Below are 17,376 nucleotides of genomic sequence, written 5' to 3' on the forward strand. Positions count from 1 at the left end.
TCTTCATAATTAATGAAAAGTCTCCATGTCATTATATGGGAGCTGGCTGGTGGGACAGAGAAAGACTTGTTACACTCCATGAAAGCCAACCAAAGAGGCTTTGTTTGGGGCTGGAGAGATGGCTCAGAGGTTAAGAGCACTGGCTGCTCTTGCAGAGGTCCTGAGTTCAATTCCCAGCAACCACGTGGTGGCTCACAGTCGTCTGTAATGAGATCGATCTGCTGCCTTCTTCTGGCCTGCAGGGGTACATGCAAACAGAACACTGTATACATAATCAATAAATAAATCTTTAAAAAATTATTTAAAAAGAAAAGAAAACTGAAGCAGGAGGATAGAAAATTTGAGGTCAGCCTGAACTACTTAGTGAGGTCAAGGGTAGCCTGTGCTATATTGCAAGGCCCTATCTCAGCAAACAGAAAGGAGGCAGGGAGGTTAACAGAAGAAAAGTTAACCACCTGCCAACCAGAGCAGACATGGCACACAGTCTACATGCGGTGGTGGACTCCTACAAGCAGGTTGTGAGCTTCCAACTAGGTGGCCGGCCCCCCAACTTGTGAAAGGCCCCAAGAGCCACCAAAATCAGATGTACATTGTAAACCCAATTACAGGTAAGCTTTTCCCTCCCTTTCCGAACCACACCTGATGCCAGGTTAAAGAGCACTGGGTGTCTTTAGTTAAGGTATTCCATAGCTCTGTGTAGCTTTGGAGATAAGGATGAGTGTAGCTGTTCTTGGTTGTCAGGCTACAACACTTCACAACCATCCGAGGCAAAGGGCTAAGGATGTAAATGAAGACAAAGACAGCGGCTCATTCTTACAAGGAGAATGGCATTTATTTTTACAAGAGTGGAGCCTTATATACCAATGGCAGGCATGGTGGAAAACCACCAAGGTCAGATGCCTACGTTCCCAGGGCCCTCCGGCAAAGGGTGGGCCAAAAACAGGAATCAGCATTTAGGCAATAAGGATGGACAGAAGACAGGAACTTGCATGCGGGCCTTACTGGGAGGAGGGGACAAGAGGTGTTTTGCTAGAAGCTCCTAGTCACAAGCTGGTCCACAGACCCCCATGGGGGAAGGGTGCAACAGATGAGGTCAGTCCAGGCAGACTCTGATGAACACAGAAGAACCAGCATGGCAGACACTGTCACCAGCCATAGGAATCTTCCTCGAGCAATCTGTAGGCTGTTGTGGAATATTTGATCATATTGTGAAACTCCGAGACTGTATTAATAAAATTAACCTTGGATAGGGGCCAAAGCCAGTGACCAGTTGACAAGAATTAGCCATAGAGAGGACTGAGGAGCCAGGAATATGGATAGGCACAGGAACGAGTAGGGAGGGACTTAGAGACTCTTGGTCTTTTCCGTATGAGATGAGTGGAGAGATGCTCTTTTGCTGGGTCTCCAGCCAAAAAAGGAAGGTTGGCTGGTTGCTTCGGCCTCTCTGATCTAACATGGTTTCACCCCAACATTTGACTCCCGAGTCTTTATTTATAAGCAGAACAATAGAAACTTAGTGGAAAACCTACATTTGGCGGCCAGGGCCAAGCCTGTGCCAGTGGGACTGGAAATTCCACCAGGCCTTGGTCTGAGCAGCGGGGTGTTGACTGTGGGTCTGTGGGGCCACGGGGCGCAGATGTTAGTTAAAATATCAGTAGATTCTGCCGGGTGTTGGTGGAGCATGCCTTTAATCCCAGCACGTGGGAGGCAGAGGCAGGCGGATCTCTGTGAGTTCAAGGCCAACCTTTGCTACAGAGCGAGTGCCAGGATAGGCTCCAAAGCTACACAGAGAAACCCTGTCTGGAAAACCCGCCCCCCACCAAAAAAAATCAGTAGATTCAGGTGCTGTTGCAAAGCCAACAAAAACAACAGCAGGCCTTGCAGTCACAAGACAGATGAATGTGAAAGACCTGAGGTTATCAGGCTTCAGGCTGAATACCCCAATGACATCCCGAGCTCAATGACCAGACAGTTGGATGCAAACTGCAAGAGGTTTATTGCTTACACAGGCGTCTGTGGGCGACTCAGCAGCCTTAGCTAACTGAGCGTGCTAGGCTTTAGGACAGTTTTCTTTTTATATACATACTTTTGGCAAGCAAAGTAATAGGGGTATTGTAAAAAGCGGAGCCACTGCAGGTGCAGATCTGGGCAAGCAATACGGGATTGTAAGAGGCGCGGGCATAACTCATCCTCCTGGAGAAACCACAAGGTCAAGATTAAACTTATCTTAACAGCCTGCCGGTGTCCTGCATCAGCACTCTGGACCAGATGTTCTTTCTAATCAGACCTTGTTCCCTGCCTAGGGGAAGGGACCTTGGGGAATTTTCCACTGAGGCAACCTTCTGAGTCTCAAAAAAGGGGTGGGGTGTATTGAGGTTTTTCAAATGTAAGTGTAAATGGCCTCTTGGAGAGGTTCTGAAAAGCGAGACATTGGTAACAGCCAAGAAACAGCAGAACACAGTTTATATGTGCCCATGTGTGGTGATCCCCATGGGACTCCATCCTTCATGAGTGGTCTTTAGGAAGCATGCCATGATGTATGTTCTTGGGGATTGAGTATTTGGGTGAGTTTTTGTTTTCTACTGCCACTAAATTATTGATTGGACGTCTTTATTGACCATCTAACTTATCCAGTGCAGAAAAGGGTGCCTAGTACCACTATGATTTTTTAAAATAGTGTGTGTGTGTGTGTGTGTGTGTGTGTGTGTGTGTGTGTGTGTGTCTGTGTGTGTTCACAACAAGAGGAAAGGAATACAGACACTGCAAGTTAGCAAAATGAAGTTATTTTCACGGCAGGTTGGAACATCTTCCTAACTCAGTAGCTGTCTGTGATGGTTTGGAAAGCAGGCCACACGCCTGAGCTCTTGGGAACACTGTTGCAAAGAGCCAGGATGTTCATGCATTGGCCCTGGCGGAGGGGGGGGGGTGACACTATCTGCATGCCACACACAATCCCTGTTTCTCAAGGTATGCAACTGGCTTTGTTCTTTAAAGAGCACCACCTACCTGCTTGGTGCTGGCCCACGCTGAAGACAGGTTTCCCTGGTCTCAGAGAGAGCAGAGCCTGCCTGACAAGAGCTTAGCTAGCTACTGGGTTGCGATGGGGGAAAGTGTGGGAGGAAGGGCCGTGGTGAGGACGGCTGGGCTTGGGGTCTTCTCTTTGTCACAGCTGAGCACGTCACTCAGACTCTCAACTCTTCACTTGTAATGTGGGGACCATGCTAGAAGTGGTACAAGTGGCTTAACGGATCCCTGTGAGGCACTCAGCACAGTGTCTCCGGCAGAGCTAGCAGGTAAGAACCGTGGGCTGTCACTCCTGGGAGAAGCATGCCGTATCCAGCCACAACGGTCGGTGCCGCATTTGACCCAAAGGTAGAATTTAAACAAGCTAGTTTTACTCCTTTATTAGGACTGATTTTTCTTTTCTTTTTATTGTTGCTCTTTTGAGACAGGGTTTCGCTATGTAGCCTTGGCTGGCTTAGAGCTGGCTCTGAGACTACTAGCCTGTCCTCAAACTGATATAGCTCTGCCCTAGAGTGCTTGGATTTAAAAGGTGTACACCAGCAGCCCAGCTTTGTTCCATTTTGAAGATTTATTTTTATTTTGTGTGTGTCTGTCTCTCTGTGTGTATGCCAGAGATATGTGTCTATCTCTGTGTGTGTGTATGCCACAGCTGTGTGTCTGTCTGTCTGTGTGTGAGTCACAGCTGTGTGTCTGTCTGTGTGTGTCACAAGTGTGTGTCTGTCTGTCACAGCTGTGTGTCTGTCTGTGTGTGTCACAGCTGTGTGTCTGTCTGTGTGTGAGTCACAGCTGTGTGTCTGTCTGTCTGTGTGTCACAAGTGTGTGTCTGTCTGTCACAGCTGTGTGTTTGTCTCTGCGTGTGTGTCACAGCTGTGTGTCTGTCTGTGTGTGTGTCACAGCTGTGTGTGTGTCTGTCTGTGTGTATCACAGCTGTGTCTGTCTGTCTCTGTATGTATGTCACAGCTGTGTGTCTGTCTCTGTGTGTGTATCACAGCTGTGTGTCTGTCTGTCTCTGTGTGTGTGTGTGTGTCACAGATGTAGTGGCCAAGTGTCAGGTTCCCCAGAGCCGGAGTCCAGGCAGCTCTAACAACCTGACCTGGGTACTGGGAAGCCAAACCATGGTCCCTTTAAGAACAGTAAGAGCGCTTAATGGTTGAGCCATCTTTCCAGCTCCTTGTTTTGTTTTTGGGACAATATCTGTGCAGCCTAGGCTGACCTGAAACTCCATTGTGTAGACCAGGCTGACTTTGAATTTATGCCTATCTTTCTGTCTCTGCCACTCAAGCACTGAGATTACCGGTGCGAGTCACCGCACCTGGCCAGAGTGGTGTCTCCTGGAAGTGTTTAAGGGATTCCTTCCTATTCTGAAGGGTGGGAACCCCCAAGGATGTCTCCTGGCTAGGGACTGCTTTTACTTTAGAGACCACTGCCACCGTGTGGCCACTAGTGGGCGAAGATGAGCATTTAACATTAACTGAAAACAAGGGAATTCCACCTGGTCCTCTGTCAGTGGTTCTCAGCCCTCCTGATGCCTCAACCCTTGTAATACAGTTCCTCATGTTGCAGTGACCTCCAACCATGAAATTGCTCTCATTGCTATTTCATAACTGTAATTTTGCTACTGTTATGTTTTCTGGTGGTCTTTAGTGCCACTATGAAAAGGTCATTCTACACCCATCCCCCCCCTTGTGGGTCTAGACCCACATGGTGAGAACTACTGAGTTAAGGACGTTCTGTGCTACACAAATGCCCCCCACACACAGATACATCCCCAATTCTCTGTTTACTTTTGGAGACAGAATCTCTCTAAGCTGTTCGGGCTCTCCTTGAATCTGTGAACCTCCTGTCTTAGTCTCCCAGGTAGCTGGGGACGCAGGTCTGCACACCAGGTCAGGCTTGCACATTTGGTTTTAATTGTCCAGGGATGCTTTTCAGTCCCGTGACTCTCAAGTACAAATATCATTATTTCCCCCAAGCTGTTTTTGTCAGTGATCTGTTTGCCTGACTATTGCACAATGGCTGGGCTCTCTTCCTGAGATGCCAAATTCACAGTAATGCCAAAACACAAAATATCATCTGGTTTAAGACAAAACATTAAAAAAGTCAGGCCAGAGTTTGGCCTAAAGTGCTCAGCATCAAAACCAAAGTTGCTGGGAGTATGTATGTATGTATATATAATTTGGCTTTGAAAAAGAAACTTTGAAAATTATATGTACATGTGTGTATCTACATATAGGTGTGTGTAAATGTGTGCAGTAGTTCACACAGGCCAAAAGAGACTTTGGCTTTAGGAAATAGACTTGGGTCCTCTGTAAAGAGCAGTATGCATTCCTAACTACTGAGCCATCTCTCCAGCCCACTGTTGAATTTTTATGTTAAGCCAACATATCATTGCTTTTACTCCACACAATAAAAAAAGTTCTTCTGATGTTTGAACAAATGCCTTTACCTTGACCTGAAATTTAAATATATATATATTTATCTTCCCTCCTCTCCCCTGCCTACACAGGGTTTCCCTGTGATTTGTATGTATATCAGTCCCAAGAACTGTATGAAAGACACGCTCTACCATGCCCTGTTTCTTCTTAACATGCTGTCTTTTGCTAGAGGTACCTCATTTGAGAATCTAGGAGGCACCTCAAAGCTGCTTCGCCAAGACACACAGATGGTGAACGGGCATGCTGGGACAATGCACAAACTCTCCCAGCAGTTACTCAAACCTCCCCAGAGCCACCGTGTCCGCAGCACCACATCAGACAGAAGCCAGTACCCCAGTGACGGGGGAGGTCCTTCTGTGCATGTGTTATCTTATCGGTTGATACATAAAGCACTGTTGGCCAATAGGGAAGCAAGATAGGTGGGACTAGGAGTCGAGGGGAATTCTGGGAAATGTAGTCAAGAGTGGAGAGTGGCTGTGTGATCCCAGGAGGAGAGGGTGCAAGTCTGGCCTATAATATATTACTAATATATATATTTGTAATTATGGGTTAATAATTAGGTCAGAGCTAGCCATTAAGAAACTGTAGCAAATGGCCAGTAGCTTCATAATTAATATAGCGCCCTGTGTGTTCATTTGGGACTGACGCAGCTCAGGGACCAGGCTGGCGGGAAGAATGCACGTTACACCCCAGTTTTCTGTTTAAAAAAACTGGGGAGGCACAGGAAACTGGGGGACAGGGTTCAGGGAGGTGCAGGGGCTGGGTGAAGAGATGAGTATCTGGAGACTGATGGGAAGGAGGGATGGGCAGATGTGGAAGAGGAAAGGGGGGACGTTCCTGAAGAGCTCCTGCTCCTCCTGTCCTTCAAGTCTGCAAGCCTTTCACAGAGGAGAGCCAAAGACAGATGCATGCTGGGAATGGGCTGAGGGTTAGCACTAGGAGCAGAGGAGTCCGCTCCATTGGAAAAGTGCTTGTTGAGCAAATACGAGGACTTGGGTTCAATTCCCAGAACCTACAGGAAAAAAACAGACCCGTTGTGGTGGCACGCACACCCACATGATCCCAGTGACAGTGAGGTGTAAACAAGTCGATCCCCAGGGCCAGCCTGGACTACCTCACCAGGGCCAGCCAGTAAGAGACCCTGCCTCGTAAAAACAGCTCTTGAGGTTCAACAACGAAAGTTGATCTCCCACCTTTCACTCGAATGAGCTACAAGGCTATACACCCGAGGCGCTCATTCTGTTGTTTGGGCTCTGAAGTCCAAATGCTTCCTCAAGGGACATCCCCGCAGCGTTTCCTCGGTTCCTGACACAGGTCGTGTGTCACAGGGACGGTCTTATCAGCCACCGTGACTTCTTTCGGGCCCACGCACGGTGAAGCCAGAGGCAGAGACCGAGGGCACTGGCGTGCCCCTCAAAGCTTGGCCGTCTAACCTCCCAACCTCCTTCCACAGTCAAACAAGTAGCCGCCCCTTAAGGAAAAAAAAAAGTGAAAAAAGAAAAACACCGCACACACGTGGAGTTTTAATGAGAAAATAACTGTATAGCTGCATTGGATACCTCACATTCGCTATAAAACCGAAGCAGAATAAAAACATTTGAGTGGTTAACACAACACAGGAAAAAGCCAGGTACAGAGTATAATTTTTAAAAACACGGTATTGCTGCTTCCCCCTCCCCCACCCTTCCTCCGATTAAAAAAAAGAAAAGAAAAAGGAAAGGAGAAGCCATTTTGGATAAAGAGCAACACAAAATAAAAGTTGGCAGCTCACTGAATGACTAAAATTCAGAAAATTAGTTTTGCAACCCAAACTGGATACATTCACCATCTCTAACACTTACTTAGGCTATGTTTTTTTAAATACATAGTTTTAAGTCCATTCTCCGGGTGAAAAAAAAAACACCTTTAAAGGACAACAATCAACACTGTTTTGGTGTTCCGTGTGTGTGTGTGTGTGTGTGTGTGTGTGTGTGTGTGTGTGTGTGTGTGTGTGTGCAGTGATCTATATACGGTTTCTATGTCATTGCCTAGGACAGCATGCACGGGTAAGAAGGGACACGCTTCCTTCATTCCTAGATAAGAAAGCCTGGGCGGCCAGTCATTGGCTCTGGAGGCAAGTGGAGTGTACAAACACTGCGGTGGTGTGGAATTCTCTCAGGAAGGTTTTTTTTTCCCCAACATCCACAAAAGCTAAACATTTCTTACAGCTGAGACTAACAAGCTTGTGTGCTGATGCGAGGGTAGAGCCTAGCCCCACCCGAGGCAAAACTGTGAGGAGCCTCTCACCTCAGGTTTGTGGAGCAGGACAGACTCTCTTTCCGGGGCCTGCTGGATCACGTCGAGACAGTGAGTGGGACCCTAGAGCCCAGCACAGCGATATGACCAAAGCCAAGGCTCAAATGATTCTTGAATAAGGAAAAGCAATTAAACAACACCCCCCCAACAACAAAAAGAAAAAAAAAAAAGAAAGAAAAAATGCCTCCCAAGAGCACAGAGAAAAGTTGGCTCGCCCATGGAACTGTGATTCCCACACTAGAACTGCCAGCAAGGAGAGCTAGGAAGCTGATGGCAGTCATCAGAAGGCAGGGAGACCGGTCAAACTAGGAAATGGAAAATGGAGGGACCAACCTGAAAAAAAAAACCAGATGTGTGACCCGGAAGGAGTCACAGAACCTGGGTGCCCGAAGGACCCTGGCTTTACAACCCCCCAATAAAAATTGGCAGCTCACTGAACGACTAAAATTCAGAAAATCAGTTTTGCAACTGAAACTGGATACTTTCACCATCTCTAACACTCACTTAGGCTATGCTTTTTAAATACACAGTTTTAACCCCCAATCCTTCAGAACTTTTTGTTCACTCTACGGCAGAGAGAAGACCACGTCATCTACCATCGAACCAACACGGTGGGCTGTGTGGGCTCCACAGCCGCCAATTCCTTCCTCAGCGTAACCTCTGTGCAGGTCCAAGGCTCCCTTGCAAATAGGATATCGTGAGGAGTGTTTCTTCTTGTGAAAAAAAAAAAACGAGGGGGTAGGTTTGCCCCCCACTCCCTCCAGCAGATCCCGGAAAACACGAGGCAGCTTTTTTTTCTCTTGTGTGACAAAGTACCATCCTACTCTCTAGCCTCTCTAACTGCCACTGTGTGGGGCCTTGGGACACAGCTGCCCTCCCCATGTGTCCTCATCCCCATCCCCTGCCCCCATTTCCCTAGGGAGCAACACTCACATCACTGAGTACTCAAGCCAGGCATCTGGGGCCTCCAGCCCCAAATCCTTCGACAAAGATGTGCCTTTCAGCGTGCCCGTCTACCTCATAGGACTTCTAACATCTGACATGGACGTCACATGCCAGGACATTTGCTTCTGGGCCGCCCCTCCTCGATACTACAAAGCAAACCCCTCGCTGCAGCAGCATGATTCTCAATTGTTTCCTGTCCCCAGTGTCTAGCGTTTTTTAAAAAAAAATTTGTCTAAAAGGATGGACCATCTAAATGCAGTGTGTGTGTGTACTTCCCTGGTACCATCTGGCTGCCCTCTGCAGAATTTGGCTTTGAATTGCAGGGTCCCTTGGCAGTTCTTAAAGATCCTTACAGGCCGTAAAACAATTCCTCTTTACCTAGTGCTCACTACTTATCAGTGAATAAGCTTTCCCCCAGAGTCAACGCTAGTCTGATAGAAAGAGTAAAGACAGCGTGTGGCAAGGTACATGTAAGTATTATGGAGTCGCTTACTTAATCAGAATAACATATTGAGTCTTACGACATAATAACGTAAAAACAAAAATGAGTTTTAGCAAGGTCTGATTTAATTATTGCTTTTAAGAAATGGTTTTTAAAATAAAGGGGAAATATTGAAGGCCGGTTAGTTCTTTTCCCTCCTCTCCCTCCCATTCCTTCTCCCGCTCCTTGCCAGATTAGCGGGACCGCCCTCATCATATTGCTTTAAGTGACAGGAAGAGTAAAGCTGGAACCCTCTATAACGCATGAGACATGAACACAAAGCACGAGAATAAATAGGATGTGTTCTAAATGTCAGATTATCAATACAAAAAGCCGCACAAAACTTCACAATTGTGACTCACGCAAATACCATGTCAGGTCACTTCAATATTGGAAATGCATCAGCCCTGTGCCTTTTTATCCCTTTTCATAAAAAAGAAACGTGTCACTCACTCCTGAACCTGGCAGACAGTTATGGAGGAAATACTGTCCGCCCATGTGTCACGATCAACACACACACACACACACACACACACACACACACACAGAGTCACACCCTTACTCGTGAACATACACTCTTTACACAGGCACACAAGAAGCATACACACCATCTTTAGGATTTGTAGCTGATTCCGTGTCTGCACTTTAAATTTCTACTCTCTATTTTTCTCTTTGTCATCCTGAAAAACACTGGTTGCTCAGCAAAAATAATCTCCTCCTCCCTCCCACCCCATTCCTCTCTCCACCTCCATGACTTTTAATGCTACCTTACTCAGATGCAAAACAGCCCGTCCTGCGCCCCAACCACCTAAGGCCCATTTCAAAATACAAAATAGTTATAAACACCGCATTTCTGATCACCCACCCTTCTAAGGCAGAGTCTGCCCCCTTTTGTTTTCAGTTATTGCCGTTCTAAAAAATACCCCCTAACCATCTTGAACTAAGCTGTTCAATGTGTACAGATTTTTATCCATGTTTCTATTCCCCCCATCCCATCATAAAAAATAAGTCATTGCCCACCAAATATAGTTTTCATATGAAGAAACATAACTGTGAAGGTGTGATAAGCAGACAAGGTCCTAAGAACATAACTGTGAAGGTGTGATAAGCAGACAAGGTCCTAACCCTAACAACCCATTTGGTTTGGCTCTCTGGCTCTCTCCCTACCATCCCCAGCCTCCTACTGTTGAATAGATTGCCCCTGCAACACGAGGCGACGGCGTCTGGAAAAATGCGCATTTTTATATATTATGATCATTAAGTGTCCCCAGTTGAAAATGATTACACACACATAAGAGAGACTGAATCATCGCTGCCCTTTTTTGGGCAGCCGTGGAAAGAAACACCATTCTGTTTTCACGAGCGCTGGAGGAAACGGGGTCAACCCAACACTTCCGATGCCTCGAGAGGAAGGGGTGAGAGGCCAGCGTGGAGGAATAGCCTCGGAGCTGTAGAACCGCACCGGCACCAGCCTGGGCTTGTTCGTTGCCTCAGAATGGCCGTGCCACCATTTGCTCCTCCTGGTCACCCGGCCTTCGGTTCTGCCTGCAGCAACCACGCTGACTCATTTGTCATGTCTGTGTCCCTTTGGATCGGTTGTGGAATGTCCAAAGCCAGGGGCTTCTTTGAATCACGAAGAAATCCTTTCTCTTCTTCCAAGTCTCTGGTGGAGTTTGATGGGTGGACAACCCTTCCTCTTCTTTTTTTTGTGTGTGTGTGTGTTCTCAGTCATGGTGCCTTGCAGCCTCTGGTCTACACGAGGGTTGTTGAGTTTGTACACACTTTAATAAACAGTCTGTTAAAATGCTTCTGAATTGGTAATTTCTTGCTTTGCTGAAACTCCTCAAGCAAAGGAGTCTCCTGGGCTGCGGGAAGTTTACTCAATGTCCTCCTCCTCCTCCTGGTTGGCGTAAATCCCTGCCTCCCAGCGCAAGGCCAGAGCGCTCTTTCTTCGATTAACCCGTGTGGCCTCCAGGACCTGAAAAGAGAGGGGAAGAAATTAACAGACCTCATAAAGACCAACTTCCTCCTTCTCTTCCCTCACTCAACGCCGTGTTCACAAGACGAAGGTGGTAATGCAGGATCCGGTACTACTGGGGTAGGCGATGAGCAGAGACCGAACAAATTGGGATGGGTTGGATATGACTTCATTCCAAAGCCCAAATCCACTTGTTATCTGAAGCACGGTTTCCAATACCATTTTTCTCTTTTCTTGAACCAGACTTGACTCTGCCTCAGGTTTCTTTGGGTTTGTAACGAACTATAGAAATGATCCCTGAAAGTATAGTCTTTTCTTTGGGTTTGTTTTTGTGGTGCTGGAGACTGAACCTGGGCATCGGGCACACTGGGCAAACACTCTTCTGGGTGTTCCTACCTGGTTCCCAGACCTGACTATTCCAAGGTAGCTCTCTACAAGCTGTCCAGTCCTGCTGTGCGTACAGACCTTTTACGCCATTATGAAACTGTTCATCTGTGCCATCCAAGGTGGCAGCTGCTATTCCACACGTGGCCAGTAGGCCCTTGAAGTACCGTCAGACAGAAATGAAGTATTTTTGTGGATCATAATTTAAACAGCCCCCTGGGCTAGCAGTCACCGTTTTGAATGGCACAGCTACAGACTCACTTAGCTGACTCATAACCAAGGGTGGGGAAGGGGTGTCTAACGTTGGCCAGTGTTTATTTGGTGCCTCAAGTCTGCAGACCCACATGATTCTGGGTCCTCTCTTCGTTTTCTTTTAGACAAGTTCCTGTCCTGTAGCCAAGGCTATCCAAGAGCTCACAATCTACACCTCGGCCCCCAGAGTACCAAGATTAATTTCGTGTGGGTACCACACGTGACCTTAAGTCTCCTTTTAATGTTTAATAAATCTCAGTCAAGTTTCCTCGCTCTGTTCTTCAGAAACCCAGGTTGGTATCCACCTGTCCAATCATTTCACCAATGTTGACTGGGTTCCCAACACGTCACAGGAACGGTGTTGCATTTGGGGGATATGAGAGCTCCTTTCCTCATAGAATTTAGTCACAAAAGGTGCAGGAGGTAGGACAACTATATCTATAATTGCAGAAACAAATATTTAGCATAGCTTGAGTTGGAACATCTATTGATCAACAACTCAAATAACTCTTGTATGTGATAATGAGTTCCTAATCCATTCCCTCTAATTCGGATGTCCTTTTCATGTGATTCCCAATATCTGATAAAATCTGAATCCCCTGGTTAAGACACAGAAAAGAAAATGAGTGAGCCAGTATTGAAATGGCTGAGAACCCCAGAGTAAAGCTGCTTGTGGGCTCTTGAAGCTTAGAACTGAGGACTATCATGGAGTAAAGTCCTACACTAGGTCTTGGGAAGATTCAAAAGCCAAGGCCTCAGCCGAGCGTTGGTGGCACACATCTTTAATCCCAACACTCGGGAGGCAGAGGTAGGCGGATCTCTGTGAGTTCGAGACCAGCCTTTTCTACAAGAGCAAGTTCCAGGACAGGCTCCAAAGCCACAGAAAAACCTTGTCTCAACCCCCCCCAAAAAAGCCAAGGCCTCAGGGGAGGTGTGAATGAACTCTTATTCTATAGTTAATTCAAATGTGGGTGAGGGTGTATATCGAAATTGCTAGTGAACTCGAAACTCTTAGTACTTCTATTGGTGAACATTAGCTTTGCTTTCTGCAGCCTCTTTTGAGCCCAAAGTGAATGCCTCTGGGGCTCTAGTCATAGTACACTTTTGATCGCAAGTACTGTGTATGAACCAGTTACTATTTTAATGCCCAGGACTGTTAATGGAAGCTTCATGCCATTACTGCTCTCATTTAGTTCCTCGGAGGCTGACACATGGGGGAGGTTAAGTAGCTTGCTCTGCATTTTTCAGTCAGTAGAAGGAAAGGCCAAGATTTAAACTCAGCTCTCTAGGTGTGGAGTCAACGCTTGAGGCCATCAAGCCACATGGCTACTCAACAGTTGTGAAACACCAGGTGCTGCAAAAATCCTTTAAAACTCAAATGAGGTTTTCTTAATGTCTTCACTGACGGGAAAGTCCTGTGTACATATGTCAATAAAGCACTGTTGGCCAATAGGGAAGCAAGATAGGTGGGACTAGGAGTCGAGGAGGATTCTGGGAAAGAGAAACACAGGGAGCCACCATGTAGCTGCCATAGGAATAAGAGGTCCGGACCCCTTTCTTCCGGTAAGAGGAAATACTTAGATTAACAATTATGGGGCAAATACTTAAGTCAGAGCTAGCCAGTAAGAAACAAGAAAACGGCCAACAGCTTCATATTTAATATGGCCTCCTGTGTGTTCATTTGGGACTGATGGGGCTCTGGAACCAGGCTGGCTGGAAGGCTTCACTCAACACTTCACAAATTAATTCAAATTTGGGTCTGGTTGGAAGCCTCTCGATTCTTGTTGCAGAAGCTCTAAAACTAATTGTCTTTCTAATGCTCGGGCATTTGGAGGCAGCTGTCAGTGTCAGTCAAACCAGGGCTATGAATCAAAGGACAACGGGTTAAATTGTTGAGTAACTCCACTAATTAGTAAGCTAACCTGTGATCCTTCTACTTCTTTAGGTGACGACTGGGCCCAATTCTATCTTCCTTATCCAGAGTTTCTCTGTTCTAAACCGTACTGACTCAGCGAGGATGTGGGGGAAGGACTGATTCCACAAGGGCCACTTCCTAAATGAGGACCACGGGCAGACAATGAGGAAGGCGCATGCCAAGGTAGTCTTAGCACCAGCTTCAAATCTTACGCATCAGTAACCCCCAGACTGAATCTGCAGCTATGAGATATAGCTACTTTGCTAATAGTGAGCTATAATCAAAACACATGTGGTGGTGGAGGTTAATACAACCAACCCGAAGAACATTTGCAAGAGCTGGCAAGTAAAAGCATTGCCCAGTTGAAGGGCGGAGAAAATACCCCACACACGCACAGGAAGATGGGTGGTGGCGTCCACTGGTACTTGTCTCCCCCAAGCCAGAGGAGCCGGGTTCAATCCCCAGCACGAAACGACAAAGCAACAAACAACCCCCCCCAACAAAGTTCACCAGAAACACCAGAAAGTGATAGAAAAGGATTTACTCATTCGACAGACCCCCTGCCCTCTCGCTCAGCAGTTCTAACGATTACACCAGGACCTCAAGTTAAACAGGGACACATCTGAAAAACAGTGCAACTGGAGCTGCAGAGATGGTTTGGCGGTTCAGGGGACTGCCTGCTTCTGCGGAGAACCTAGGTTCGAATCCCAGTACCCCCTGAGGCAGCTTACAAACCATCTCTAAATCCAGGCCTAGGAGAGCCAGTGCCCTCTTCTGGGCATCCAAGGGCACTGCAGGTAGACATGCATGCAGCCCAAACACCACACAGATGAAAGATAAAACTAAGTGTTAAAAAAAAATATGAATGAACAAAAATAAAAGCAATTGGATAAAGTAGGAAGAGGACACCATCATGTGACTTGCCATTTATAGAAAGTTTAAAACATGCAAAAAAAAAAACCTATGGGGTCCCTTATATATACAAAGCATGCACAAGAATGAACACCATGACATTAAAAGTGACCCCCTCAGAGGAGACAAAGAGGGACAGAAGCAGGAAAATGGGAACTGGGAGAAGTAACAAGAGGGCTTCGAACTGGATTTGCCACACTGAATTGCTTGAGAAATGCCCACCCAACACTATGAAATTGTAGGAACGGGACAGAGGCGGAGGCAGATGTCTCAGGACTGCAGGAGTGTGCTGCCTGACGCCTTCTTGGGCTCTGCTGCATAGTGCCCCACTCACAGCCGACCCTCCATAGACTATGAACTGGTTGCATGAGCGTCTCTACCATCCTGCATACTATAGAAATGAAAATTTACAGAGAAAAAATTGAGAAATACGGAAAAAAATAAACTTGTCTTTTTAAAAAGGAAAAAAATAGGACTGGAACTATAATTTAGGGTAGACAGTGCTTGTCTGATGTGTGTCAAGTCCTGGGTTCCACCCCAAGGATGCATGCATGTATGTATAGGTGTGTGTATAAATAAATTTTAAGTTTTTTTTTTAATTTGGGGGGGGGGGTCAGGGAGGTCTGTGTAGCCCTGGCTGTCCTGGAACACTCAATGTAGACCAGGCTGGCCTCGAACTCACAGAGATAACCCTGCCTCTGCCTTTCTAGTGCTGGGATTAAAGTCATGTGCCACCATGCTGGACTTTTTAAAAAAATTTTTAAATGTGTATGTGTACTGGATTCAATCCCTATTTTGTGGTGTGTGTGTGTATTTGTGTACATACTGCATTTTAAAATTTGTTCAAATTTTTAAGTTTATGTATGAACGTGTGTGAGCATGTGTATGTGTGTGGATGCATGTACACATTGATCACATGCCTGCAGAGGCCAGAGAGGACATCAGATCCCCTGCAGCTGGAGTTACAGGAGATGGTGACCCACCAGATGTGGGTGCTAGAAGCCAGACTCCCTGTTACCCTCTACAGGAAGGGCAAGCACTCTACACTGCTAAGCCACTCTCCAGCCCCACTAAGGATTGCATTCTTACAGCACATGTATTTGTGAAATCGGAGTAAAAGGAAGCTGTGTGGGGAAGGGGCGGTTTGGGGAAAGGCTACTGCTTAGCTGAGCTTTCAAAACAAAAATACAGGTTCCAAGATGGGAGAGAGGTGGGAGAGCCTGGGACGGTTCGCCTTTGGAAACTGGTCATCCCACATCCACAGCACAGAGCTCCCTGGGGATCGTGCTAACGCTAATACAGGACTACTCGGAACCACGAGCTCAGCCTACAGGGGGGCTGGCACTGTGTGCTAGCCAGACCGGAATATATTTGCTACTTGTGCCTGGAGAAAAAAAAAAAAAAGGAGTCTACACGGCCTGCCGATAATTGCCCTCCAGTTCAACGTTCTTCCAGATCCATGGGTGGACAACAGTGTTCTCCAACCCCCCCATTCCCAGCACAGCGCAGCACAGCACAGCAGTGTTCACTGTTGTGTGGACTCCAGCACGTGAGTCAGCTCCCCAGTCTGGAAAGGCCAGGCAGAAAATGCACACGGGGAGAAGGCATTCTTCTCGCCACTCTTATTGAACACAGCAGGAGACAGCAAACCACGACAGTGTGCACAAGGACCCAGCATGCATCAGGACCCGGACAGACAAGTTGAAAAGTACCTCGGAAGTCACCTTGCAAGACAGTAACTTAGAGGTGTACTGGCAGAGAGGAAGAAAACCAGGGTTAGTACATGGCAGAGACACAGTCACAGACTCCCCTCCCACGCCAGACGGTGAGTAGGAGGAGGAAGAGCTTGTGGGCACCATTATACAACCTCTCCCCGTGTTGCTTCATCTGATATTTGTTTACTTAAGAGTCTGTATCTCTTGAGGCAAGTAGATACTCTGTTTCACCCATTAATGAAAATATCAGATAAGCCCAGCTTTGTTAATTCAAGATGTTACTTTTCATTTTCTGCACACAGAATTAACAAGATTTTTCTCCCCCCATTTGTGGAGGGGCAGGTTTGCGGAGTCAGTGGAGTCAGGTTCTCTGGCCCTGACCTGACTAGGGAGACCAGAGCTTCTCTCATGAGAACCTCGTGGGTCTGGATAAGATTCCAAACCTGGACCCGTCCTCGGATGATCACCTGAGATGATTATTTAGGACTCGTGTGGGCACCTAGGAAACGGAACAGTCTTTTAGCTGCTGGGGACACTCACTGGGGACAACACGGAGCGAGGTTGCCAGTCCAGACGCGTGAGGACTGCTACGAGTCGTCTGCCCAAGGCGAGTTTTTGTCATGTTCTTTGTCACTGAGCTTTTTTTTTTCTGAAACAAATGAGGCCATCCACAGACGATAACTTCCTGTTACCACCCCCAGTCAGTAGGCATTCCCCAAAGGGTTCCAGTTTCTACCAGTCTTCAACTGAGCCCTCAAATAACCCCCTTGCTCCCAGCAGGAGGTCAGTTCAGAAACACAGCAAAGGCCACAAAAGGCAGAGTGGTTTTCCCACATCCCTCCCTGGCAAAAATTCTACCAAGCCAGGAGCCAATAAGCTTATCCTGTACGTGATTTTTTTTCCTGATTTATATTTTGAATCAGGGTCTCAAGCCCAGGTTATTCTCAAACTCCCCACGTAGCAGAAGATGACCTTGAACTTTTCATCTTCTTGCCTCTGCCTCCTGAGACCTGGGATCACAGGCCATGCGCCACCACGCC

The 17,376-nt window shown here is 46.9% G+C and overlaps 1 protein-coding gene across 9 annotated transcripts in view; it reads right to left on the reverse strand.

Moving 5' to 3' along the window:
- Window positions 1–6,980: 6,980 nt before the first annotated feature.
- Window positions 6,981–17,376, reverse strand: part of Palm2akap2 (PALM2 and AKAP2 fusion) — a 454,171-nt gene continuing 443,775 nt past the window's right edge. For 6 of the 9 annotated variants that reach the window (XM_013124460.3, XM_040737968.1, XM_040737977.1 and 3 more), the window contains 2 exons: window positions 16,334–16,372; window positions 6,981–11,158 (listed from right to left, as the gene is read on the reverse strand). In XM_013124460.3, coding sequence (XP_012979914.1) covers window positions 11,057–11,158; window positions 16,334–16,372 — 141 coding nt within the window. In that variant the 3' untranslated portion in view covers window positions 6,981–11,056. The remainder of the gene's footprint in view (window positions 11,159–16,333; window positions 16,373–17,376) is intronic. The other 3 variants (XM_013124459.3, XM_013124458.3, XM_040737972.1) reach the window with 1 other exon arrangement.

This window comes from Mesocricetus auratus, unplaced genomic scaffold (assembly GCF_017639785.1).
Source record: "Mesocricetus auratus isolate SY011 unplaced genomic scaffold, BCM_Maur_2.0 Super-Scaffold_6730, whole genome shotgun sequence".
Taxonomy (NCBI): Eukaryota; Metazoa; Chordata; class Mammalia; order Rodentia; family Cricetidae; genus Mesocricetus; species Mesocricetus auratus.